At 37.6% G+C, this 27,973-nt stretch overlaps 1 protein-coding gene across 1 annotated transcript; it reads left to right on the top strand.

Annotated features, from left to right (window-relative positions):
• The first annotated feature begins 89 nt into the window (after positions 1-89).
• Positions 90-27,973, top strand: ago1 (argonaute 1, RISC catalytic component). Its single transcript, NM_001317215.1, has 19 exons — positions 90-226; positions 9,314-9,497; positions 10,342-10,462; positions 10,567-10,748; positions 12,541-12,677; positions 14,492-14,626; positions 15,379-15,466; positions 15,566-15,713; positions 15,980-16,099; positions 16,483-16,605; positions 17,094-17,227; positions 17,600-17,784; positions 18,592-18,751; positions 20,388-20,478; positions 21,401-21,595; positions 21,695-21,829; positions 22,115-22,216; positions 23,226-23,425; positions 23,507-27,973. Exons 1-19 carry the CDS (start codon positions 202-204, stop codon positions 23,613-23,615), a joined length of 2,574 nt encoding a protein of 857 aa, NP_001304144.1. The 5' UTR covers positions 90-201; the 3' UTR covers positions 23,616-27,973.

Genomic DNA, 27,973 nt, shown 5'->3' with positions numbered 1-27,973 from the left:
TTCTTATTTAAATAAAGTTATTTGCAAAAAAAGAAAAAAAAACTGCGAGGTTTGTAAGCGTTCTGATTGGATACGCGCTGCAGTGCTAAAGCGCATGCGCCTGAAGCTTAGAGCTTGGTGAACAGGCAGCTGCAACAGAACAGGGAGACAGTAGCCACATTACATTGTACATAAAACCAGATATTAAGCTGTGTGGATGGGATGGAAGCTGGACCTTCTTCTGCAGGTGAGCAGGGGATGTTGCTAGCTTCCCAGTGTATAAAAGGGGGAGATGTAATGTTGTATTGAGGAGGGAAGGGGGGTGGGGGTGAGTGGCTAACAGACTGCAACTAATGTTGATAGAGAGACCCCCTAAAGAAATGCAAATTGGGAATGTTTCTTTCATGCCAAAAGCGAGCGGAGTGCGAGGGGGAGGGAGATGTGGCTGGGGCAAGTGCAGAGGGAGAGAAATAGTCTGAATGCAGAAGGGAATAAACGTGATTTATTGGATAACATGTGGGAAGACTTTTCATTATTTCTACTTCATTTTTAAAAAAAAAAATAACTTTTAACTTATATTTTTTGTTTGATACCTCTCTTTAGATTGTAAGCTCTATTGGGCAGGGCCCTCTTTAACTCCTGCATGGAGCTGTATTTGTATATCATCTGTATGTGGTGATGGATACGCTGCAGAATATGTCACTTCTTTATTTGTTAATACTAATAGATACTGGTATGTTGGAGTCACTTGGGCTGTGTTTCAATGTCCAAAAGATCAAAGTATGTGTGTAGTCGTGCATAAATGTCACCGAATGTGGCATGGCACTGAAGGTTATTGTTTTAATCAACCATTATGTTGACTTAACACCCACCGTATAAGAAGATTCTTCACATTTATGTATTTGCTTCACTGCTTTGGGCCGTCGATTCAGCATCAAGCATAAATGGAAATGTTCTTCCTATGCTTTATAACTTAATTTAGGCATAAAGCCATCTTTTATCAGTTATGTTCTATTTGCCTAGCACAAATATCATAATATTATTCTCTCTTGTCATCCCTTACAGGCAGCTGCAATCATACTCATTATAGTCTAAAATGATTCCTATAATTCCCCTCTTTTTTTGTGTAAATTAATCACCAAGTTGTTGTAATTTAAAAGATATTTCAAACCAGTGACTCTTTTTGAGTGAGAATAATTAATGATTATTTGTACCAGGAATGCAAAGCTATAACTTTTTTTTTTTTTTTTTGCTGTTTTCAAGTAGAAATACTTAATACTTTGATGATAGTGCTACTTTAAGCCATGATCTGGGCAGTTAAAAGTAGACTGTAAATAGTTGAATTGGGAAAGGTTGGAATTGATGCTTGAAAGGGACTTCTTTAAAAACTAGTGACCAAGATGCCATGTCAATTTGTACTACCTTGTTCATGATCACAAATTAGTTACAGCCCTTCCCTTTTTAATACACCTATACTAATAATTGCACAGTACTTCTTTACCCAAACCGAAAGGGCATGTCTGAGGTACATTGCTTTCAATACTTTCATGTACATGGTACAGGTATGGGACCTGTTATCCAGAATGCTCAGGACCTGGTGTTTTCCGGATAAAGGGATCTTTCTGTAATTGGATTTCCATCTTTAGTCTGCTAAAAATCATTAGCCTTGTTTGCCTCCAATAAGGATTAGGTATATCTTAGCTGGGATCAAGTACAAGGTACTGTTTTATTATTTCAGAGAAAAAGTAAATAATTTTCTTAAAAAATATTTGTTTATAATGGAGTCTATGGGAGATGGCCTTTCTGTAATTTGGAACTTTCTGGATAATGGGTTTCTGGATAAGGGATCCTATACCTGTACTGTTTCAAAGGGGTATTGTAAAAAGCAATAGAAGATAGGCTTGAGTGTGATCCCTCAATTTAGCTATCATCCATCATGTTACTCAAAAGTATTCTTTCTTTAACCTCTTCTTAGTTTACAATATATATGCTCTTATTTTAATGATAAGGATTTTATCCTTGCAAATGCATGTTCCATATAGGGGGTGCTGTGGGAGGTGACATATATATATATAGGACCAGCTTAAAAATATGGAAAAGCCTGCAATAGAACTGAGAGTACTCAACACAGCAGCTCTAAAACTTAAAGGGGTTTCTGTTTTTACTTAAAAAGGGTTGTTGTAAAAACCACCATGGACATCGAACACAGAAAAGCTACAAGGTCTTATGTCCTTTGTACATAGTTATAGTTTTTTTGTGTGTGTGTTTATATAAGACTATATAAGACAGAGACCTTGAGTGGCCCCGAAAGGGAACCTCTGTGGCCCCCTACGGTATGCCTACAGACTACTTATTATATAGACGTCCGCTATCTTTGTCCTACCAAAATGCTCCATTACTTCATGGTCTTGATTCTTTGTATACACTTTAATACCCATATAGTAGCCTGTATGTTGTATGCTTATTTCAAAATAAAAAATAAAAAAAAGGGTTGTTGTAAGATAACTGTATGTAGCGGCAAATGTTGGTTTATGTGGTGTAAAGGTTCTTGCTTTTAGACCCTAGAACAGTGGTAATATGTTCTTTGGAGTGATTAATCTGGCAATCCGTGTTTGGCTGATGCCAGGCTAGCACTACTTTTTCGTACACAACTTTTTCGTATGCTTGTTCGAAAAATTCAGAAAGGTTCTGCCGCTGTTTACAATTGTTCGGTACGAAAATTTCGTGACTTTCGGATCACCAATACGATATTATCGTAAGCATTTTCGTGATATTTGCGATCGTCAGAAATTATCGTATCCAATCCGAATTTTTCCCATTTGGGATTCGAACTCGTGTTTTAATGAATCGGCCCCATAATGTCAACCCTAAAGTTTGGTAGAGGAGTGAAAAGGTGCCAAGGTTCCTGGTTCTGCTGAAAGTAAACCATAACAATATAGAGAATATAGAGAATAATGACAATATTTGCTTAGCAACAGTTTAGGGACCTCTGTTCATTGTTTCAGCCTGATAATGCTGCATGTATGTAATTCATTTTCTGAGACTGTAGTGGAAGACTTTGGCTGGCATACCTTAACCCAACAAGAATGCCTGTGGAATGTATTGCAAAGCCGAATGTGTGTCAGGTTTGATTGCCCAAAATCACCAGTGCTTTTCTGGCTGATTAGAAGGAAATGCAACGGTAATTTTCCAACATCTGATGCAAATCCTTCCTATAAAGGTAGAGACTATTAGCTCAGCGATGGGAGGACTCTCATTCCAAAACCCATGTTTTAATTTAAAGAGAGATTGAAAGACGCCTATCAATACAATTTTTGCAGTAAAGCTAAACCACATCTGTTCATAACATGCATTCTAAATGGAAGTGGTTTTAGCAAACTGTAACTTATCTTGTCAAATGCTTTCAAGTGGCAGAGTTTTAAACTAATGTACACCTTATAAATTAATTTGGATTAAACTGGGTGGTGGAAAAATGCTGCAGTGTACTACGATTCCTTCCAACAGGCCTGTTCAGGTTAAGGAGAAAGTTTGCATGAGAGAGTATGTTTGACAACATGATATGACCAATCAGATTTCAGAATGCATTCAATCCTAATTCGAGTCTATAGAAAAAAAATGACCCGACTGACCTCTGCACTCTGTTATTGTCTAGTCCCCAGGGTGCAGACCCACAAGGCAAAGTGAAATGAATAATTTTATCTTGGCTACATATTTTGCATCAGTGCATCAGTTTAAATAGATTATAACACTTGCTTTTTTTATATGGTGAAATGTATGACTGCACTGCTTGTGAAATAGTTACAGTCTCTGCGAAAGGAGATTTATAGATATGGTTAATGTGATAACAACCCCCAAAAAATGTATGTAAGATGTATGTATGTAAGTGTGTTTCTGAGCACAGAGGTTTAAAGGAACAGTAACACCAAAAAATAAAAGAGCCTTAAAGTAATAAAAATATAATGCACTGTAGCCCTGCACTGGTAAAACTGGTGTGTTTGCTACAGTAACACTACTATAATTTATATAATAAGCTGCTGTGTAGCCGCGGGGGCAGCCATTCAAGCTGGAAAAAAGGAGAAAAGGCACAGGTTACATTGCAGATAACAGATAAGTTCTGTAGAATAAAATAGTGTTTTATCTGTTATCTGCTATGTGCCTGTGCCTTTTCTCCTTTGAATGGCTGCCCCCATGGCTACACAGCAGCTTATTTATATAAATTATAATAGACTTTCTGAAGTAAACACACAACTTTTACCAGTGCAGGGCAGCAGCACATTATATTTTAGTTACTTTTATACACTTTCATTTTTTGGTGTTACTGTTCCTTTAAGTGACTTATGCAGGAAGCATCTTTAAGGGCTCTGGTACACGGGGAGATTAGTCGCCCGCGGCAAAACTCCCTGCTCGCGGGCGACTAATCTCCCCGAGTTGCCTTCCCCCTGCCATCCCACCGGCGAACATGTAAGTCACCGGCGGGATGGCAGACGCGGCGGGGCGATTTCGGGAAATCGCCGAAAAAGCCTCGCGAGTCTTTTTCAGCGATTTGCTCGCGGGGAGATTAGTCGCCCGCGAGCAGGGAGTTTTGCCGCGGGCGACTAATCTCCCCGTGTACCAGAGCCCTAAATGTTTTTCTCACTAATAATCAGCTTGTTTTCTCTTCAAACAGAGAAATGCCAGTGCCCTTCCAATTTGCTGCTTTGCGTATCTGCACTGACTGGCAGGCAGCATCAGCCTGTGTGCAGGTACACAAAGTTGATTTTGGTACAAACATGCAAAAGTATACACATAGGGGCACATTTACTTACCCACGAACGGGCGAATGTGTCCGATTGCGTTTTTTTCGTAATGATCGGTATTTGGCGATTTTTCGGAAAATTGTCGCGACTTTTTCGTTGCCATTCCGAATGTTGCGCAAAATTTGGAGATTTTTTCGTAGCGTTACTACTTGCGCGAAAAGTCGCGACTTTTTCGTAGCCTTCGTGCCGAGTACGAAAGATTCAGATTCATTCAAGCTTCAGTATGGTGACTTTTCTTGGGCCAGGTTGGAGCTGCAGGGTGCCATTGAGTCCTATGGGAGGCTTCCAAAATCATGCTAAGTCTGAAAGTTTCGCCCGCCGCTTACGAGCGCTCAATACGAAAAATTCGCAACAAGATATGAGCGCATCGTAATGGCTACGGAAAACTCGCGTTTTTTCGTGCAAATCGTATTGGTAACGAAAAAGTCGCGACAATTTCCGAAAAGTCGTAAAGGCGCCGAAAAAAATCGCGAAAAAGTCGCAAAATGTTCGTTTTCCAATCGGAATTTTTCCAATTCGGATTCGTGGGTTAGTAAATGTGCTCCATAGAGTTGGATGGAAGAGCATTGGCTTTTCTTTATAAAGAAAAGCTAAGGCAAGCCCTGTGTGCCCTTACCCTAAGGCTGATCAGTGGGGAGAAACATGTAGAGAAGCATGCTAAGATGCTTTGAGTATCCATCAGCACAGATGTTATCAAAAATCTCCATTTATCATGAAAACTAAACAGAAAAAAACCAATGTAAAAATTGTTCTTTTGACTTTGATCTTTAACAAACCAACCGTTCCATTAAGGTTAATGGCCAAGATTCAAGCTATTTTATGGAAGAGCTTTCAGGTAGTAGTGGTCCAAAGTCCTCTCTAAAAAACTGTTTATATCATTGCAGGATTTTGAGTCCTAAATAGAGTGCAATAAGTAAAACCAAGTAAGGTGAAGATTTTAGGTCCCCCATAAGTTGCTGGACTACAGCTGCCGGTATACTTTGACTCTATTAGAGCTGAGATAAATTGGTGGTGCTCCAGATGATCCACTACAACTCTGAGCTTTCAGAGTGGGTTAGTTCAGACCAGTTAATCCATAATATTATGTCTAAACAGATTTTGTTATTGTGACTTGGAATTAACAATGTAGTGACTTGAAAAATTTAATATAGTGTTGTATGTGCAGTACAAGTGTTTGCAACAGAATAAAGCCATAACCATATCATTGCCGTGTAGCAAAATATAATAAATGAAAACAGGCTTTGACTTTGTGTCACAACTTTACTGACTCGATATTGAGCAGTTTAGTATACACCTAACGGAATATTTTTACTGTGCATCTCTCATCATCCCCATAATTTATGATTTCCTCCAAAAAGTAAACAGTATTTCTTTCTATTTTTTTTTGCAAGCATGCTTTGTGGAGTGATTTTTTTATCTTATACTTTATTTTTGTAAATTTTCTCCTGAAATAATAAAATGAAAATATGTCTAGGAGATTAGAGTGATTACATTTGCCTTGCTTTGTTTAATAGAGGTTCCCCTGTAGGTTTTTGTGCCTCTCTCCCTTCCCCCATCCTGACTGACAGATGGGAAGCATCGCCAGCAGGACAGGGTGCGGGGCAGCCCACATTTTGATTCTTTATTTAGTTGAATGTTATGGCCACACTTTAACCTTGGTAGCCACGGCAGTGTTAAATGGTTTTTGGTTTGCCGGTGCAACTGTATGTTCTCAGTCTGCATTGCTTGTTTGTACACACATACATAACATACACGCACATGTTTGTAAATGCTATTGCAGTTCTAAACAGTTTTTTTTTTTTAAATCTTTCTGTTCTTTGGTTCAGACTCTTGAAACAATGTAGCAGTAGTCCGTTTTCTATGGGGCATATTTATTATAGTGTGTAAGCCAACATCACCAGTGATGTTGCCCATAGTAACCAATCTGATCTTTGCTTTTGTTCTTTGCTAACTTATAAGTGACCATTCGAATCTAAATACTGATTGTTTGCTATGGGCAACATCATCGGTGATGTTGGCTTACACACTATAATAAATATGCCCCCTAGAAAACAGACTACTGCTACATTGTTTCAAGAGTCTGAAGTCAAAGCTAGTTGTCACTATAAAGGGGCAAATATAGCTTTTATTGGCAATTACATTTACAAATAACAGTATTGAAAGTAATGTATAATGAAAAATTCACTAGTATTAAATATTTATGTAGAAGTCCCTTAAAATGTTAATAGCTTTTTCTCAAGGAAGAATGTTGCAGATTGGAGGACCTGGTCTAGCAAACAGGAGGAAAAAAAAAATGAATGAAACACAATGAAGATAGGTTCAAACATTACATTACTGTATATAATTTTCAAATTGAATAATATTTCTCAAGTTTGCTAAATTGGTTACACTTTTAAGAGTTTGCATAACTCCTCTGTAAGATATTAATATTATTTTTTATGAGTTATGTTTAAATAAGTGCAAAACCCATGCCAAATCTGATCCCTAAACACATCCTCTGTCTGCTCACTTTATATAGTTAATCCTAAAGATGTTTTGTTTTTCTCTATACTCCTACTGTAGGGCTCCAGTAATAAAATGGTTAAACAGTAGCATTAACCTGCTCCTATTTAATGCAACATCTTTATTGTCCCACACCACACAGTCTTGTGAGGTTCATTTACACAACAAAAGGAGAGCCTATAAAAGCCTTGGTGTGGTGATCATTGTGGGGGTTGAAGCATGGCAATCCTTTAAAAAAATAAAATGAATTGTCTCCCTGCCTTTGAACCTCCACAATTTGTTTTCAGACCAAAATATGCTTGTAACAGGGGGTTGTCCTTCAGGTCTATGGCAGGCAGCCCAAGGTGTGATAGGTATGTTTGCTCCGCAGAGCAAACTCCTGGCTTGCCGTAGGCCTAATAGAATTTGATAGTTGCTCTTTCCCTCTTTTTTAAATGCAAATAATGGAAGTTACGGGGTGAACCATCTAGCAGTACCTCACAGATGTGAATTCCAGATCAAATGTTTGTGACAAATTATACACTAAGGGGGTTATTTATCAATGTTCAAGGTTGTTTGTTTTTTTTTGGTTTTTTTTTTACGATTCCAGTATTTTTTTCGAGAAAACTTGAATTTGAATTATGTTTGAAAAAAATAAATGTCTGGTATTTATTAAGACAAAAAAACCCCCAAAAACTCAATTAGCCATCTAAAAGCTTGCGAGTTTCTATAGAAGCCAATAGGAATTGTCCTAGCCAAAGCCAAGCCATATTTGCAATTTCAAATTTTTTGAGTATTTTAAGTTTGTAAACTCAAAAATTGAAGGTATTCCAGCTTTTTAAGTTTTCCTTATTAATAAATGAGCTGGCATTCGATATGCAAGTTTATTCGATTTTAGAAAAAAAATTGGAAATCCAGGGTAAACTCTATAATCAAAAAACCGCTTACTGAGATACAAATTTAAATGAATAAGGATGCCATTACCCTTTGACCTATGGTACATATGGCTAATTGATCACCATGGTTCTCTCAGGGAAGCTGTAGTAGTCAAAGTATCCATGGAGAAGCATGGAAAATGCTCTGTGTCTATTATACCTTTTGGTGATAGGCAGGAACTACTTGAGCATGCCAAATCAAGCACTTCAAACTGAGCAATCTGAACCTCTAAGGCAGGGATCTCCAACCTTTTTACTTGTGAGCCACACTCACATGTAAAAAGTGTTGGTAAGCAACACAAACATGAAAAAAAGTCATTTGGGGATGCCAAATTAGGGCTGTGATTGGCTATTTGGTGACCCTATGTGCACTGCTGCCGGCAGGAGGAGTAAAACTGTGTGCCTGTGCTTCCAAAACTTGCCTCCAAGCCAGAAATGTAAAAATGGGCTCTTAGGCCACCGAGAGCAACATCAAAGGTGGTGGTGTACAACATGTTGCTCACAAGCCACTGGTTGGGGATCACTGCTCTAAGGTATAAAGCAAAATAAAACTTATTAAAGTTTGTATAAAACTGTTAATAGGATGATTATTTATAATCTTTTTTTTGGGATTTAGAGTTTATTTTCCACATTTGTCTTGGCCTCCCTTAACTTCTAACAAGGATATAGAGTTAAGACACTGCTGAATCATGCTACCAGACTCTCAGGCTGGCCTTCCAAGTCTATCTATGAGATCAAACATGCATTCTCCTAAAATCTCAACCAAAGTTTGGCCTCCATAGCAGAGGATTCAGTTGGTCATAGCTGTCACTATTGTAATGTTCTTAGAGAGAGACACAAATAACCATTCCTTTCCTTTTCATATTAACAGTCTTTCGTTTGAGATGACTCGACGGAGAATACTGGAAGACAACCCTATACAAAGCTGGGCTAAAAAAAAAAATGTTTACATTAATCTTGAAACATTTGATGTTTATTCCAAATTATAAAACTGATATAAACCATTATGTTTTAAATTGCTCTTAAATTCTTACTTTGTTGTATAGATCTATTTGTGGTCTTGGAAGGTTTTAATTGTAGAAAAAGCTGCAAATTCATAGAAATTATGTTTCTCTTTCACAGCCCCGAGTGGCTATGTTCCACCCCTGCAGCAAGTGTTCCAAGCCCCACGAAGGCCAGGAATTGGTACTGTGGGGAAACCTATTAAATTACTTGCCAATTACTTTGAGGTAGACATTCCCAAGATTGACGTCTATCACTATGAGGTGGATATCAAACCAGATAAATGTCCTCGCCGTGTAAACAGGTGAGAGTTCTATGCTAGTTACCCAGTACAGTAAGGTTTCTAAGGAAGTGAGCACAGGTATGATTATGTATGCGAACTTGAGTATGTTGAATTTGTGTCATTTTTTTAATGACTCCACTCCAATCTCCCATCTATTGATCTATAATCTATAAATCCTATGTTTCTTTTTGGATGTCCTGGAACAACTTGATCTACATAATGCAGTAATATAACTACTGTAGCTTTCATTTTTCCTGTAGAGCTTATTACAGGGAAGTACCTATTGTGTGTGGCTGCTTATGCCATGAACACGAACAGACCAATCTTTTGGGCTACACCTTCTTCTGACTTTTTTTTTTTATAGAACATTATATTACCAATAGACAACTATAAAGGGAAAGTGAAAAATAAAGGTAACACATACCAGACTCACCCACATTGCTACAACTTTAATCTAAGCTAATACTTAAGCTCTTCTGTGTTGTCCATTCTAAAATATTATACTCTTACCAATAATGAATGGTGCAACAAAACATTTTATCTTTATCTTGCTACCTCAGTCATTGCAAATCATTTAAACTTTATATGTTAGCAAGGCAATCCTATAATTTTGGAAAGTGACTTTCATGCTCTAGCAACCACTCCCTGCACTACAAGACTTTCCAGTGCTGCGCCTATTTTGTGGAATGTATTTAGCTCCTTAGCCCTCAGTTGTAGAAGTACTGGGAAACATCTACTTTCAAGGTTATTTTCCACCAAGCTTGAATAGGCGGCCTCCTCTAAACAGACCCAAACATGTTCTCTCTGATCTCCTCTCTTACAACTTTTTGTGCTTTCAGTCACACCAATTTGTTTTGTCTTTTAGGGAAGTTGTTGAGTACATGGTACAGCACTTTAAACCACAAATTTTTGGAGACAGAAAGCCAGTGTATGATGGAAAGAAGAATATTTACACTGTCACAGCACTTCCTATTGGCCATGAACGGGTAGGAGAAGGTCCTTTCAACATTTAATAATTTAATTTAATACTTCTGGCCATCTTAAATCCTCTCTCCGTTTTTTTCTCATAACCTCATGATGTTCTTTTTAGGTTGATTTTGAGGTGACTATCCCCGGAGAAGGGAAGGATAGAATTTTTAAGGTATCTATAAAGTGGGTGGCAGTGGTGAGTTGGAGGATGCTTCATGAGGCACTTGGGAGTGGACGGATTCAGCTACCCCTGGAGTCTGTGCAAGCTTTGGATGTAGCAATGAGGCACTTGGCATCAATGAGGTAAACACAATATTTATTTTAAAGAGCCATTTACAACCCATATGTTACATTTAAGTGCATATGACTGCTGCATAAGTTTCTTTGTATAGAAGTCCTAGGAAGTTCATGCTCTCAGTGCATCTTGCCCCTCAGCAGTTGCCTTCCATTGCACCTTCAATGGTGTAAAAGGGGATGGGGCACCTTTAATGGGGCTGCATTTAATCATGTCTCCCACACTTTCCTACTTTAATGCAAACAGGTTTATTGAGAGCATTTTATTGCATAAGCATTTAGTGGTTTCCAGCTAAGTGGGGCAAGCAAGAATGACAGAACGTATGCTGTCGCCCCTCATTTATTTCAGTTGCAAACACCTGGACCTGCAGGTGCACTTTGGGTTGGGTGGTTGTCACTTGAAAATCTCCTTGCAAGTGTCTTTGAAATTCCTGTTGTCTGACCCACAAGTGTGCCCACAGGTCTGACTGATTTGCCTTTGCTATTAGAGAGAAGCTTACTAATGTTTTTAAGCTAACCACTTAGCCCTCTTAATTGCCTTGTGTTCCATTGACCTAAATGGTTACCATTACTTGCCACAGATTGATTTTCTTTGTTAGAGTTTTCCCTTGTTCCCACAGTTATCTTCTGAAGACACTCTGATGCATGTTTTTGTATGATAATATGTTTTATATGGCAATTTTTGTTCCATTTATGAAAAACATCTCATGGTGGATAGAAAAAAATCTAATTTCCTATTGATTCATACACCCCATAAGCCAGTCACCATAGTGCATTATATTGCTAACAATACCCTGTCCTGCCTGGTCTGTTTTGAATTATTTTTTGAATTATTCTTTTTTCATCCTCAGTCAGCAAGTAGTTGCTGATATGGTTATGAATACAGAGTTCCCCCATTGGTGTACAATCTGCTCATGCTGGTATTGAATGTATTGGTATACAAAGACCTAAAGCTACAAGTAGCTATAAAAGCCGATTCTTTTCAGCTCATAAGTTTCCTGAAACATTCTCTTGGCTTTACTAATATTACTTTCTTATTGATTTTAAATTACTTTTTTCCTGTACTGAGCTACTCTTCTCTACACAGTTTTGAGTTTGAAAAAAATTTATTTTGACAATATACACACAAACAATATACCTTTTACTGTAATTCTCAATAATTTACCAGGAGAGTAATGCTGGGTTCAGTCATTGCCAGATGAACACATCCTTATTATGCCTGTGCTTATGGGTTGAACTAAAAAAAAGGTTATGTGCTTAAAAAAAGCCCACACTTCTTCAATACTGCTTAGTATAGAAATAGCAAAACTTAAGTTCTGCTGTTTTAATTAATCTGTTAAACTAAGAAATATTACATTTTAGTGTATGGATATGGACCTGGAGTTTTCTGGATGAGTTTTCCTGTAATTTAGAACACCAGACCTTACTAAAAAATATTTAAACCCAATAGGATTGTTTTGCCACCAATGTGGATCAATTGCAGCACCAAGTACAAAGTGGCTTTTTGATATCTGGTTTCCTAATTAAAGATTCCATACCTGTATTATATTTGCAAAAACTACATGTGGCTGATTTTTCATTTTATTTTATTAGTTTCATAGTGAAATAAAACTTTCAAAAATAGCTTGAATTGTTAATTTCAATAATAAAAGAGGGTTCCTTTAGTAAACCCTTATATTTCTATTTGACAGTAAAGGCAAAGTTTACTTGAGGGCAATGAAACAATAAGTTGCAGTATTGCATAACCGGTCTTAGCACAGGCAACTTTAGCAAGTAATTTAAAAAAAAAATTCTTTCCTAGGTATACCCCTGTTGGACGATCTTTCTTCTCTCCACCTGAGGGCTACTATCACCCTCTTGGGGGTGGGCGGGAGGTTTGGTTTGGTTTCCATCAGTCTGTGCGTCCAGCCATGTGGAACATGATGCTCAATATTGATGGTAAGTGACAGGGTTGGACTTGGTACTTTGGTTTTTTCCTCAACTATTTCTCTCACATCATTTATTGTATACAGTGCAGTAACAGACGAATAACCGATCCAATGTTTGCCTTCATAATTTTAACTGGAAAAGTTTGTGAAAATTAAACTACCGATTGGTGCTATTGGTTACTGAATTAGTACGAACTTTAGTATGTATGTATGTATGTACATAATGTACATACATACATATATACACTAAGGGGCTGATTTACTTACCCACGAACGGGTCGAAATGAGTCCGATTGCGTTTTTTTCGTAATGATCGGTATTTTGCGATTTTTTCGTATGTTTTGCGATTTTTTCGGATTCTTTACGAATTTTTCGTTACCAATACGATTTTTGCGTAAAAACGCGAGTTTTTCGTATCCATTACGAAAGTTGCGTAAAAACTTGCGCATTTTTCGTAGCGTTAAAACTTACGCGAAAAGTTGCGCATTTTTAAAAGCCTTTTTAACGCTACGAAAAATGCGCAACTTTTCGCGTAAGTTTTAACGCTACGAAAAATGCGCAACTTTTTACGCAACTTTCGTAATGGATACGAAAAACTCGCGTTTTTACGCAAAAATCGTATTGGTAACGAAAAATTCGTAAAGAATCCGAAAAAATCGCAAAACATACGAAAAAGTCACAAAATGTTCGTTTTCAAGTCGGAACTTTTCCAATTCGGGTCGGATTCGTGGGTTAGTAAATCAGCCCCCAAGATTGTAAGTTCATAAGTAATTACATTTTCTTCTGTTTGATTATTTGGTAACCTGAATGAACTGCACACAGAGTATTAAAGAGTTTAAATTAAGCTTTGTGTCATGTTCATTGTCAGGACATATTTATTGTAGCAACTTTGAAGAGTAATATGATTTTCATTAGCTGCAAGGGCTATAAAAGGCCAAACTTTTCCCTTATAATAATATTATAGATTAATATCACCAGTTGTACTAATCAACAAGAATTGCTGTTTCCCAAAATGTATTTATATAAGTTATATATCCTGTCAAATGGAAAATGAAAAAGACAAGTCATTGTCTACTAAAAATTAATTTACGGTAAACATAAATAAACCCAAAATAATTGTTTTATTAATACAAAGAAAAAGGAAATATTTAAAATTAGAATTAGTTAATTAAAATTAAGTCTATGGGAGATGGCCTTCCCATAATTCAGAGCTTTCTGGATAACGGATCCTATACCTGTATCAGTTAGGCTTGTCAATTTTGAACAAAACTAAATTGGGGGGCCAAAGGATTATTGGTATGAAATAGATCTAATACCTGTATATACAGACTGAGAAAGAGTATTTTAAGCCTATTACCTGAAATTCTTAGTAGGTAGGGATTTCTACGCAGGTCTTCTGCAGAGGTTTTTCTGTAATTTGGATCATCATACCTACTATAACTTTACTAAGCACAAGATACTGTATCGTTACAGAGAAAAGAATTTTCTGGAAAATGATGTGAAATAATTTTGTTTATAGTCCTTTAGAAAAAAAAGTGGTTGCTGCACATGAGCATACTTAGCAAGCTAATGCAAATGTTTCAGAATGTTTCCATGCATACATTTATAAACAAAGTGATCATTATGATAATTGCAAAAAAATCAGAAGAAACACTGGATTGTTTTATATTTTTGTTCTAATGCATTTCACCCCATCCACCAGATTTGCCATGTTCTTGCACTTTTTTTAGGAGGGAATTTAAAAGGTGACACCGTTTTCCCTTTAAAAAGGGGCTGCAATTTTTTTTTTCCCTTTATTATAACTCATGTATTTTTGAACCATAGTGTCAGCAACTGCCTTCTACAAAGCCCAGCCTGTCATAGAGTTCATGTGTGAAGTACTGGATATACGAAACATTGATGAACAGCCAAAACCTCTCACAGATTCTCAGAGAGTTCGCTTCACAAAGGAGATCAAAGGTAACAGATTTTCTTTATGGTTGTGCCTTAAAGGCGTAGTTCACCTTTAACTTAACTTTTAATATAATATTGTTACCCTTTATTGCTATGTTTAGGCACTTTCCTGTACTTATCTCATTTTAGTCACTGCAACCTGATAGCTGCTGCATTTTAAAAATTGAGAGCTAAATAATTAAAAAACATAACAATTTTTAAAATATAAAGATCACTTCTAAATTGCCTTAGAATATCACTGTCTACATCTTGCTAAAAGTTAATTTAAAGGTGAACCACCCCTTTTAAACAAGCTCTCTATTTCATTAAGTTGTACTAGTTATCTGATCTAAATCATTTAATTTGTAAGTACAATGGCACATAGTGCATGTGACTAAGCTGCAAAATGCTTGAAAATTCCCCTCCATAGACTGAAAGTGAAAAATGCTGACTATTACTCAAAATGCATATTGCCTCATTTAATTTAATAAGACGTTATCACCTGACCCATGTTTGTACTGGCAGGGTCAGTATGATAACTTAAGCTGGAGATAATTTATGGAGCTACATTTCCAAGGTGGAAATTGTGTGGATGGCAAAATATTGGCATTGCCCTAACCCAACCTTTAATATTTTAACAGTAATTATGCTTTTTACCAGCACCCAAGCTATTCACACACACACACACACATATATATATATATATATATATACATTTTTTTTTATTGCATGATACTAAGCAGTTGGATAGCTTTTGTTGTTTTTATTTCTAAAAACAGGCTTAAAAGTAGAAGTTACCCACTGTGGGCAGATGAAGAGAAAATACAGGGTATGCAATGTTACCCGGAGGCCGGCTAGTCATCAGACGTAAGTAAGCAGCATGATTCTGAAGTTACTTTGCCTGTGGTGGAACCCAGGGAAGAAAAAAGGTAATGTTTGTAATATTGGATGTCATCCATTCTGCAGGTTCCCCTTACAGTTGGAGAGTGGTCAGACTGTTGAATGCACAGTAGCACAGTATTTTAAACAGAAATATAACCTACAGCTAAAGTATCCCCACCTTCCCTGTCTCCAGGTGGGCCAAGAGCAGAAACACACATACCTACCTCTGGAGGTAAGGAAATACAGGTGATTTTTTTTTTTTTTATGAACCTCTTAAACCTTGCTTTCCAGTTCTGGTCGTCTGAAGTTAATATTGCAAACATGGGTTTTGGAGGCAGTATACAAAATAAGTACAGGTCGGGTTATAATTATAACAGCAACGTCCTCAGTAACCCTGCAATGTTTTATAAACTAATTTTAATATGGAAAAATAGGAAGCGAAAAACAAAGGGGGCAAAAATCTCTTGCCTATATCACAAGGTTTGGATTTGCATCTAGGTTTGCAACATTGTAGCTGGCCAGCGATGTATTAAGAAGCTGACAGACAATCAGACCTCCACTATGATCAAAGCTACAGCTCGATCTGCTCCAGACAGACAAGAGGAGATCAGCAGGCTGGTAAGTCACCACTTAACTACACTACTTGCCATGGTTTAACCATTTTCTTGGAAGTTGTAAAGCAGCTGTCTATTACCCAAGGTTTTTGGCATTAAATCATTAGTCAATATTACCAAATTATTTGGTACACTTTAATGGAATAAAGAACTATACCAGTTTAAAAAAACATTGCAAGAAACCTTTCCAATAATCTGTACCCAGTTCTCATATTTGATCTTTCTGGATTGTTTTCTGAACAGTGGTCCCGAAAATGCATGATGCACTGTTGGTGCTATGTTCCTTAGCCCTTTTGGTAGATCCATCTGGTTTACAGATACCACAGTTTCATTCAATTAACACATGTTCTATTATCACACTGTGACCCATGTATTGCTCTCTTTCAGATGAAGAATGCCAGTTACAATTTGGATCCATACATTCAGGAATTTGGGATCAAAGTCAAAGATGACATGACAGAGGTCACTGGGCGAGTCCTCCCAGCACCCATTCTTCAGTACGGAGGGAGAGTAAGTGGCAGATTTTTTTTTATTTGCCAAAGTGAATGTCATATTAAATAACAGTATTTTTTGTGGATAATGTTACAAATACATGTTTTAGTTATGTATTTAATGTATCAACTGAGAAACAAATCCATGTGATTCCCAAATTCTTGGGCTGTCATAGAAAAATTGCAGTTTGATGCAGTACCCTCTCGAATATCAATAATGTGTAGTTTTTTTCAATTTTGGCTTGTATACATATAGCTAATTAATGGGTAGGACAAACTGTGCAAGGAGAAGTAAAACAAAGACTTTTGAATAGGAAAATTACCACTAGCAATGAAGGTACCTAGCTTTTAGAGTCATTATATACGTTATCCAGTCAGATCTATAGCATCAAAATATATCTGTATATGTATTAAGGGTATACTCGACTGGGCAAGGCACTTGGGTGAATTGCTTTAGGTACCAGGAATTATGAATAAATTACTTTAAAACAAATTTGTTTTTTGCAGAACAGAGCAATTGCAACTCCAAACCAAGGTGTCTGGGACATGCGAGGAAAGCAGTTCTACAATGGCATTGAGATAAAAGTCTGGGCAATTGCATGTTTCGCTCCACAGAAGCAATGCAGGGAAGAAGTGCTGAAGTAAGTGCAAAGGCGAGGGCTGCTGCAAAATTTTCTGTTCCAAAACTTACTCTATCTTTTAATATCAGAAAAAACATATAGCTGTTTAGCTTTAACGTTATCATTGTTGCCTTGTAAACTGTCTTGTGTATTGAGAAAGTGGCAGTATACCTTTACATTTTTCCTCATTTCTTTATTAAACACACAGGGCAGGGAGTGACTTTGCCCCATGGGTGAGCTTAGGTGAGGTTTGGCAGCCCTAGTGGCCCATTGCATCCGATCAGGTTACTTGTAAATGTTAACTGCTAATTGGTTGCTGTGAGTTATTAGCCATGGCACAAACAAAAAGGGTAACTATTTTTTGATCCTGACTTCTGTTCCCTCCCATTCCAGAAATTTTACCGACCAACTCCGCAAAATCTCAAAAGATGCAGGAATGCCAATCCAGGGTCAGCCATGCTTCTGTAAATATGCACAGGGGGCAGACAGTGTGGAGCCCATGTTCCGGCACTTGAAAAACACATATTCTGGCCTTCAGCTCATCATTGTTATTCTGCCAGGGAAAACACCTGTATATGGTAATTATCAATTGAAAATTAAAAAGCTGCTGTCTCACTAGTACATTTTAGGGTGGGATGGGAGATGAAAGGTGGTGGGTGACAGACCCTCCACAAAAGTAACAAGTGGATCACCAATGGAAGCGTATTCACTTACTAATTTATAGGCTTTGGTGAAGGTAGTCACCAGCACTTGTAACCTTGCTTTTGTGTCCTCTATATATTTGGGGTTCCACACTAGCGTGGAACCACTGAAGTGGCCAAAGTGACCTTGTATAATCCATGGCATTTGTCTGACTTAAGAAAATAGCACATTTATATTTTAGAATAAATACTTTCCTTTAGTAGGAGATAAACTACAACATTTGCATGAAGCTAAAATGTATATTCATAAAATGTCAGCAATATAATATAAAGCTTCAATTTTTCCACTCTGGTCCTCCAAAATAGAAAAGCAATCTAACCATTTACACCACAGGCTCTATATTTTTTTTGTAGAATGAATGGTTTTCAGTGGGATGACTCTATTCAGGGCTAGCATGATTACACTATTCCCGTTTACACGTATTTTTATACAAATTGATTCCACCACCTAAGCCTGAGTTAGCTGCTAAATAGGACTATTTGAGAAAAAAGCAGTGATTACGCCCACTTTCCCTTCTTTGTGTTTTAAGTAGAGCCCAACAGAGTTTAAAGACTGCCTGCTTGTGGCTTGTTCCTGTCCTCAGTGCTGCAGTCAGGAAATAGTTCTCTGTGGAAGACAGTGTAAGCTTGGATGGTATATATTGCTTAAAATAAGGTAATGATAACTTTTTTTTTTCTTTTTAGCGGAAGTGAAACGTGTTGGGGATACATTGCTTGGGATGGCCACTCAGTGTGTGCAGGTGAAAAATGTAGTTAAGACTTCTCCTCAGACGCTCAGCAACCTCTGCCTGAAGATCAATGTCAAGCTGGGTGGTATCAACAACATTTTAGTACCTCATCAACGGTGCGTTATCAACGGTGCATTTTCTGCTGTGCACACAGTGTGATAGCAGTTTTTTTTGTTTTGTTTTTTTTTTACTCCCTTCACTTTAAGGGCTCTGGCACACGGGGAGATTAGTCGCCCGCGGCAAAACTCCCTGCTCGCGGGCGACTAATCTCCCCGAGTTGCCTTCCCCCTGCCATCCCACCGGCGAACATGTAAGTCGCCGGCGGGATGGCAGACGCGGCGGCGCGATTTCGCGCAAATCGCCAAAATGGACTCGCGAGCCTTTTTCGGCGATTTCCCAAAATCGCCCCGCCGCGTCTGCCATCCCGCCGGCGACTTACATGATTAGTCGCCCGGGGAGATTAGTCGCCCGCGAGCAGGGAGTTTTGCCGCGGGCGACTAATCTCCCCGTGTACCAGAGCCCTAATAGCCATGTGGTTTTTCAGTTCACTTAACTGCACTGAGGGTGAAACTAGAACTACCATTATTACCATTTATTATATTGGAACTTTCGTAACATTTCTACCTGGTATTATATAGCGCTGACAGTTTTCCGCAGTGCTTTTACAGAAATAATATGTCATTCACATGAGTCCCTTCCCCAGTGGAGCGTAAGGTCCCAATCAAATTCAAACACACAGTAGGGTAAATTTTATCAGGAGTCAGTTAACCTGCCTGTATGTTTTTGGAGTGTGAGAGCAAACTGGAGTATTCCGAGGAAACCCACGTAGTTACCTGTTGCTGGAAACAAATTCAGGACCCCAGCACTGCAAGGCATCTGGTGTAAATTTCATGTCAATAGCCTCATTAGAAATATATTTACTGAGAAAAATGTTGACGTGTTCAATACTTATTTTCCCTGCTGTATATCCTATACTACTTATTTTAACCAGCCTTGTTTAGTTTCCTTAAAATGATCATACTGACATTGTCATCGGGACACATACTTTACTAACAAATTACTACAGTGGAAGTATACTTTCTGAACCAGCATGCCATATATATCCTATATGCCAACATAACCAAACTTATTTCTGTTAAAATGGAGTCTATTGGAGATAAGCTTCCCATCATTTGGAGCTTTCAGGTTATTGGGTTTCTGGATAAGAGATCCTATACCTGAATTGTGTTTGTGTAAAATTGCATGTGGCTGATTTTTCTTATTATTTTATTAGTTTGATAGTAAATGATACATTTTCAAAAATTGTGTGAATTGTTAAATGCATTAAAGCTTTTATTTTAAAATCCATAAAAAGTCTTTAAACAGCCCCCAATAATGACACACTTCTCTCCCAACGTTGAATCTGAAAAAAGCTGAAAACTGCAGCTAAAGATCGGTTACTTTCTTACGTTTTATTATACATATAATATAAAAGGCTTACTTACCGTATCCTTTAAAAAGGGGCCTAATATTAAACCTTTATATTTGAGGTTGGCATTGAGATAAATAGGAGGTATATATTTGTAATACAGATTCAATAGAACATACTATATATTTTTTTTTAAATTCATACCTGCTGGGGTCAAAACAGTCTCTAGAAATACCACTGCAGTTGGTAGCCAATAAAAATATGTTTTAGAAGAACAGTCACAGGGATCTTTAATGTGAAATTAGTCTAAATATTCAGCTTATATATTTTAAACATCTCAACAGGTCTGCGGTCTTCCAGCAGCCAGTTATATTTCTTGGAGCAGATGTTACACACCCACCTGCTGGTGATGGCAAGAAGCCCTCTATTACTGCGGTAAATCACAGACTGGAATGGGGGGGGGGGATAAGGATTGCATTAAAAGATACCACTGCATTGCAAACTATCTATGTAAATGTTTGAGTGTCTGAAAAGCTTTTTTTTTTTTAAGCAGATATATATAGTGTTTTGTTCTTGGTCCTAGAGCCAGTCTGTTCAAAGGGTAATGTAAGACAGGGCATTTTGCCACCTTCATGAAATTGCCTCTCAGGCAGGTGACTACCAAACCCCCAGGAATACTTTCCAGTTGAAGAGCACGGTAACCTTGCTGGCGCACCTTATCATTTGAAAAGGTTAAAAGCTGCATTTTTGAGTGATAAAGTACATGTGTTGACAGGGATTCAACAGTTCAATGTTCTTCACCTGAGAGGTATTTTAGGGTGTTTTGTCACCGAATGAAGAGGCAATTTCTGGCAGGCAACAAAACTTCTGACATCTCCCTAAATATGCATCATGCGACAAAGTGAAATCACTTATAAACACAGTGTTACACTTTAAGAAAATTTGTGGTGAGCATTTTGGGTATTGATTAGTGATGAGCGAATCTGTCCCGTTTCTCTTTGCTGAAATATTTGCGAAACACAGGTGCTGCGCAAATCTGCGAATCTATGTCTAACGAAAAAATTTGCTCATCACTAGTATTGATGGCACTGGTCTTGCAGGTCTTTTTTTCCACGTCCTGTCCCAGGTCTCGCTGCAACATTATTGGATTCATAGCTAATCTTTTTGGCATGCTTTTGAGAAATCTTTGTTTCTTTTTCATTGATTATTTGGCTGTAAAAACAAAACAAGAATTGTTAAGGGTAACAAAAGTACAGCCATATAATATTATATTATTGCTATTTTAGTTGAGAAGTGGGATAGAAGTTATGTCCAGTCATTTTAACAAACAGTGATGTGAAAACCTCTGCTATTTCAGGTTGTTGGTAGCATGGATGCCCACCCAAGCCGGTACTGTGCCACTGTGAGAGTTCAGCGACCTCGACAGGAGATCATTGAGGACCTGTCTTATATGGTGAGGGAATTACTTATCCAGTTTTATAAGTCCACCCGCTTCAAACCAACTCGAATAATTTTCTATCGTGATGGGGTTCCTGAAGGACAACTGCCCCAGGTAAAACTTTAGATACAAAACCAAGTCACTTTCTGTTGTTTTATAATCTTCATGTGTGTTTGTAGACAAGTTAATCTGTATTCTTGCTGTCCTCCACAGATCTTGCATTATGAGTTGCTGGCAATTCGGGATGCCTGTATTAAATTGGAGAAGGACTATCAGCCTGGAATCACGTATATAGTTGTGCAGAAACGTCACCACACGCGGCTGTTTTGCGCTGACCGCAGTGAGCGGGTGAGCTATACAACCCTTTTTTTTTTTAAATTATATTTAGCTTTTATTTATACAAGCATTATAATAAACAATACATAATACATTTCAAAATACTAACCTTTACATTAACCCTCTATAAGAGGCAGTTGTGAAGAAAATTTTTAAAGCAAATCGAAATTGGATGTGCCATCCTTAAAAACTTGTATGGCTAATATACAGAAAATGTTGTAGCAGGGAGTGCAGTTGATTTTTTTTTTTTTGTTACTTGGTTACATTTAAACAAAGTATTTTGACTTCTCTTTTCAGATTGGAAAAAGTGGAAACATTCCAGCAGGAACAACTGTTGACACCAACATCACACACCCTTTTGAATTTGACTTTTACTTGTGCAGCCATGCTGGTATCCAGGTAAGAGACGCCGGTGCATGCAATATTCCCCCGTATAACGGCTTCTGCTAACAAAACATGACAGCTACGGGAAGTGGGGTTGAATACTGTAATCTATTTATCTACCTCACAAGAACTCATATAGGGTGTGTAGTGCCCTTTTCATGTTTAGGAAATTAGTCATACTGCATATTTGAAACAATATTGGTTAGAATTAAAATTTTACAGAACTGTCAAATTCTGCATGTTGGTAACTCAATAAAGTTGTTTTTGTTGGCATATAGAATATGCCTTTAGTTTGCATAGCAAGTAACTTGCGTGCCACTGTAGCAAGAGAATCCGAGTAAGCAATGTGGTCTAGTTACATAGTCAGTATGATCACTGGAGAGAAGTATTGTAATGTAAACCCCAAATTTTCCTACCATATGTAAAAGTTGGGCACATCCTTACCCAAACAGCATTATTTGTACTTCATGTATTCCCTCCGTTCACCAGCACCAAGAATGCAGCCTTACACGGGCAGAAATTACTTTAATATAAAGTCCTACTTGGATTAGCACTGTAATGGTTAACCTGAGCACAGGATAGGAGGTAAGCAGAACAAATAGGAGCAGATAAATAGAGCAGAGTTTCTATGGAAACCACCAATGCCATCTCTTCATTGGTGGCTAGGGGGTGTGTTTGGTAATCTTAACTGAGAAGATTCACTGCCTTAACATGGAAGTGAGCATGCCCAGTAGCCAACAGCCAAACTTAATTACCAGGGAAAGGTGCAGCGTGGGTTTGAGGAGGTGAATTAATCCTAAGTGATTAAGGTGTCTTTACTATTAACCTTTTAAACAAATGGAGTGGCAGGAAGATTACAAAGAGGATGTTCACAGATTCAAATTTATAATGGGGGTTTACATGTCCTTTAAGTAATGGGATTCTGTATTTGCACTCTGACCGGATTCTGCACTTTACATTCTGATGCCAGATATATCTTTGTTTTTAAACTCTGTATGATCATTGCCACTTTTTTTATTTACAGGGAACAAGCCGCCCCTCTCACTACTATGTGCTTTGGGATGACAACAGATTCACAGCAGATGAGCTGCAGATTCTCACTTACCAGCTTTGCCACACCTACGTGCGCTGTACACGCTCTGTCTCAATTCCTGCACCAGCCTATTATGCTCGATTGGTGGCATTTAGAGCAAGGTATCACTTGGTGGATAAGGAACATGACAGGTAAGCATGAGACCATAAATGTAAAATCCCTTGGATGCAGTTTGGTGATATATTGCTAACTTGTTATATTCTCTCTTGCAGTGGAGAAGGCAGTCATATCTCTGGACAGAGCAATGGGAGGGACCCACAGGCCTTGGCAAAAGCAGTGCAAGTTCACCAGGACACACTGCGCACAATGTATTTTGCCTGATGGGCTTCACAAAGCATTTTAAGTGGATACCATCTATTTTATGACTTTTTTTTTGCCCTAACGTGTACCTCGGTTGCTCAGAAGAGTTGGGGTGCCTGAGCACTACAGAAGAAGAGGTAACTCTATTAGAAAAAACTTAGACGCAAGTGAGTCCAGTGGGACCAACAAGGAGATCAGAGGACACTGCTGAAGATATATATATTTTGCATGTTTGGAGAGAAGACTTTTTAAAACCACATACATGGAGAGTCTTCATCCAAACAAAAAGGAAGTTTTGTTCCTGATGCCACGGCAAAATTTTACATCTTGATAACTTGAAATGAATTGTACAAGTACTGTGTATCAAGCTAAGCCCCTTTCTCCTCAAAAAAAGGAACGATCCGATATTTGGAGTGTGAACTAAAGAAAGAAAGAAGAACATTTAGAGCCTTAAAATGATTAGTCTGGTTTTCTCCCCTGGTAATAATGTAGTTATAACGAGGTAACTCATTGCAGGCTTTGAATATCTTCCTTTGTGGAAGCTCACTCACCACACATTTCACATATGACTCTTAGCACTTACAACTTACCCAGCACAAAAATATTTCTTATGTTTCTGTGGATATGGATAGACCACCTGACTTCAGGTCATCAAGCGGTTGAGTATGTTTTAGAAACACGAATGCACTGGAAAAAGAACATTTAGGAACTTGATCATTAATTATAATTAGGCAGGTATTTAAAATTACGATATGATTTATGGGGCATGGCACAGAGTCTAATGCCAATGAAGAATTAAAGGCTCGCCTATTCATGTACCCCAGGAATTGTTGGTGCCACAAGGCCTTTTTACTGTTAGGCAAAATGGAGGTGGGCTGCTTGAAGCAATAGGTTGGTTTTATCCAATGATTAACTGACTCCTGTGTGCCTTCATAACTCAGAGAAGATGTTGATCAGAGCTGCAAATGAACTTGGGTGCAAAGGCTGACGCCACTGGTTTAATTGGGTCACCGGGGTGGGGGAGAGAATTGTGCAAAGTGCCTTGATCTTTTTATGCTACACGGGGCATAAATTTGCATATTAGTGTTCTCCAGAGCTGCAGGATGGAAAGTCACTAAATAGAGTACCAGCCCACTAGGCAAAAAAAAAAAAAACGCTCTTAATGATGTATCCTTTAGACATTTCTGCTTCAGTCTGGTTTACATTTTATTGTTGTGACTTACACTCCATTGCAGGTCATTTTAACTTGGAGAAGAGCTGTAGGTCTAGCCTACCACTGTTGATTGTCAAAGCACTATTGCCAGAACCAATATAATACAAATGTCACAGGGAAATGTTCTTTCCCTAAAAACACTATGGTCACAATTTATTATTTTTTTTTTTGCACAAATTTTTGTGGCAAACACCAGCAGAAGAAACCTTGGTGGCTGGATATATAGATACCATATTATATGGTGATTTTTAACCTTTTTATTTAAATTTTTATATGGTAAAGGTATGATGTCTGCAGTTATCATAATGGCTCTTCTTGCTAGTAATATCACCCCTCACCCCTTACTATTATCCACAAAAACCAGGCAAAGTAGCTGAAAGAGAGGGAGCTATAATATTGGTGCCATTTAATGCAGTGACCTTATCTAGCTATCTGTGAATCTCGGAGAGGATAAGAAGTTCCTGTGTTGGGAATACTTCATTGATTTTTGTGGTGATATTTGTGGTAAACAGCCACAAGGACAGTGGTTTTTACTGCCAATACATTTTCAAAAAAAACCCTCAACACAACTGTGTAGATTCATTGCCATCAGGGGAGTGTGTGCCTTATGCTGGTTTTGGGATATTAACATTTTAGTTATGAGTAGGATTACACTTTTCATGTTTGTCTACATTTCAAGCCACTGTGAAAATGAAGGCTATGTAAGGTAGGCAAATTCGCCAAGGAAGAACATCACTATGCTACTGCTTAGTATCCTGATATGTACACTAACAAATATGCAAAAGCATGGCGATTTACAGTCTGTGGATTTATTAACATGGAACCACTTGGTATTATAATGTGTTACGGATCTGCAGCAGCAAAGCGGTTCTCATTTAATGGGAAGTCCTAATTTACACTTTTTACATCTTCACCAGCAAGCAATACTTTGGCTTTTTCAACAGTAGTGAAGGGGCCTGTTAACAACTTAACCCTTGAACTCTTAGCCATGCATTACTATGGGTGGTGTAGAACCCTAGTTTCAGTGTTAAAACCTGTCCGTGATGGCTGCTGGCTATATAGTCAATAAATCATAGAATTGTTAGTGATAACTAAAGTGCCAAACTATAAAACTTTTACTGAGGGGCAGGCTGAAGAGAAAATTCCTGTATTTTTCCCTAAAATAATGGTTATTATGGTACATGAATCTGATTTTTTGTTACAGAAACAGAAAACCTTTGGTTCTTCAGATATCTTGTCTAGAGTACTGAAGGAAGTCTGCCCCTGCTCTGTTGTTTCTTCTTCTGTGGCAATAACCACCACCTACTTGGTAGCCAGGCTCATCATACCTTATTTTGTTATTATGTTTTTACATTGTCGTGTTTATATTGTATTTTATTTATTTCAGTAAATGCTTTTAATCTCGATGAATTTGTTGCCAACACAGCATGTGGCCAAGTGCTATAATACCACAACATCAAATATATCCTCCGTCTAATTTTTTTTAAAATCTAGATTTATATTTTGGTGCTTTTAAGACCAACCAAACGTTAATTGGCCTTGTATTGGCAGAAATCTGTGATGCTAATTTAATACATTAGAGGTGACACTACATCCTAAAGCCTGATAATGAAATAAAAATGTTTTAAAGTGCTGTAGTGTAAAGAGTATCCATGTGGCTGTATTGCTTTTCAGTCAGGATCTACTCAGTAAAGCGAGGTGTTGATCTAGGTGCCTAGTTTAGTGCTATGAATTCTAATTCTGGATTTGTAGGGGAATTTTAAAGTTTATTCTTCTGAACTGTTTTCTAGTATTGCCTTTGATGTGATATGATGAATTCCAGCAAATTACAAAAGCAGAAAGAAAGTTCTGTCAGCAACAGTGCTGTGTATGATTTTTGCTTTTATATAATGTGCTTTAAAATTTATTTTGCCATGTACTTCATGTGTTTCCTGACTGCACTCCAAAAGCATATAGCACTATGCAGTGTTAGAGAAGCTGCACTCTGGTTCAGTAAGCACAGTGTCTAGCAATGTATTCATCACCAGCCCCACATGCCCAGATTGGGAACCACAATGCAAAACCTCAATCACTGTTACATCTGTATGAACACAAGTGACTCGGAAAAGAAAAAAAAAAATAATGGCAGCCATTTCAGATAAGGGCAAAGATTTTTCTGTTCCCCGATTGTCCCTTTAACATGGAAAATTGTATTATGGGGATGAAAAGAACCCCTTCTTAAAGTAGAATCTTCCCATATTTTTACTCAGAAATAAAAAAGCTAACAGTCTATTTTATACATAAAATGCTTTTATTATTCATATTTATAAATATGAATGATAATATGATGCATGCCTCTGAAGTATATTCATTAATCCCCAAAAATCCGTGGTCTTTATTTAACAAATTGTACTGTTCTGTTGATGAATAGGTCAGTTGACTTGGTATGGCAGCTACCACATTTACATAGCAATGGACTTACTACAACCTACCTGTATTTAATGTATAAAGTCTAACTGCTGTGTTACAATCCAACAGAAATGTTTACAAAAGGGTAGGGTACAAATATATCAGAAATTAATTTCTTTCTATGTTCTGTTTACAACCAATACAGATACTTGGTAAAAGCTGTAGGTATCTGGAACTAGTATGTGTGCAGCTTTGTGGAGTGAGTTATGGGTAAAAAAATGTTAGTAGCGCTCAGCCTTAACATCTGTAGGAAAGATCTTTGGGGTACATTCCGCTGTACTGGCGTTTCCCCTGCTGATACATATTTTTGCTGCATTTCTTTTTTAATCATTAGCCTTAAAAGTACTTGTATTAATTATTTTTCCATATTATCTTTAAAAAAAAAGAGAGAAATTTGTTCAAATTATTCTTGTAAATGATCGATTTGAGACTTGGCTTCTTGTCATTGTTTTGTCATTGTAATAGAGTGGTCACAATATATACAGACTAAGGTATACCATGCAGGACACCCTAGTGAAGAACCAGATTCCCGTAGCTGGTAATCATGTCTTACAATTATTTAACCAAGAATGCATTGTACACATTTTTATATATATATTGTCTTTACGAATGCACTGAATCTAGGATTCAGTATTTGGCCAGGATTCAGATTCGGCCGAATCCAAAAAATCACATGACTGTTTGTCATGTTAATACGGAAGTGGAAAAATTTTCGCTG

Source organism: Xenopus tropicalis, chromosome 2, assembly GCF_000004195.4.
Source record: "Xenopus tropicalis strain Nigerian chromosome 2, UCB_Xtro_10.0, whole genome shotgun sequence".
NCBI classification, from domain to species: Eukaryota; Metazoa; Chordata; class Amphibia; order Anura; family Pipidae; genus Xenopus; species Xenopus tropicalis.
Note: the sequence above shows the minus strand (reverse complement) of the source record. Positions and strands in the feature narration are given on the sequence as shown.

Coding starts and splice junctions, on each gene's coding strand:
- ago1 (NM_001317215.1), top strand. CDS start 202: ATGGAAGCTGGACCTTCTTCTGCAG. Junction 17,785..18,591: donor AGGGAAAACACCTGTATATG/GTAATTATCAAT, acceptor TTTTCTTTTTAG/CGGAAGTGAAACGTGTTGGG. Junction 22,217..23,225: donor GCAGCCATGCTGGTATCCAG/GTAAGAGACGCC, acceptor TTTTATTTACAG/GGAACAAGCCGCCCCTCTCA.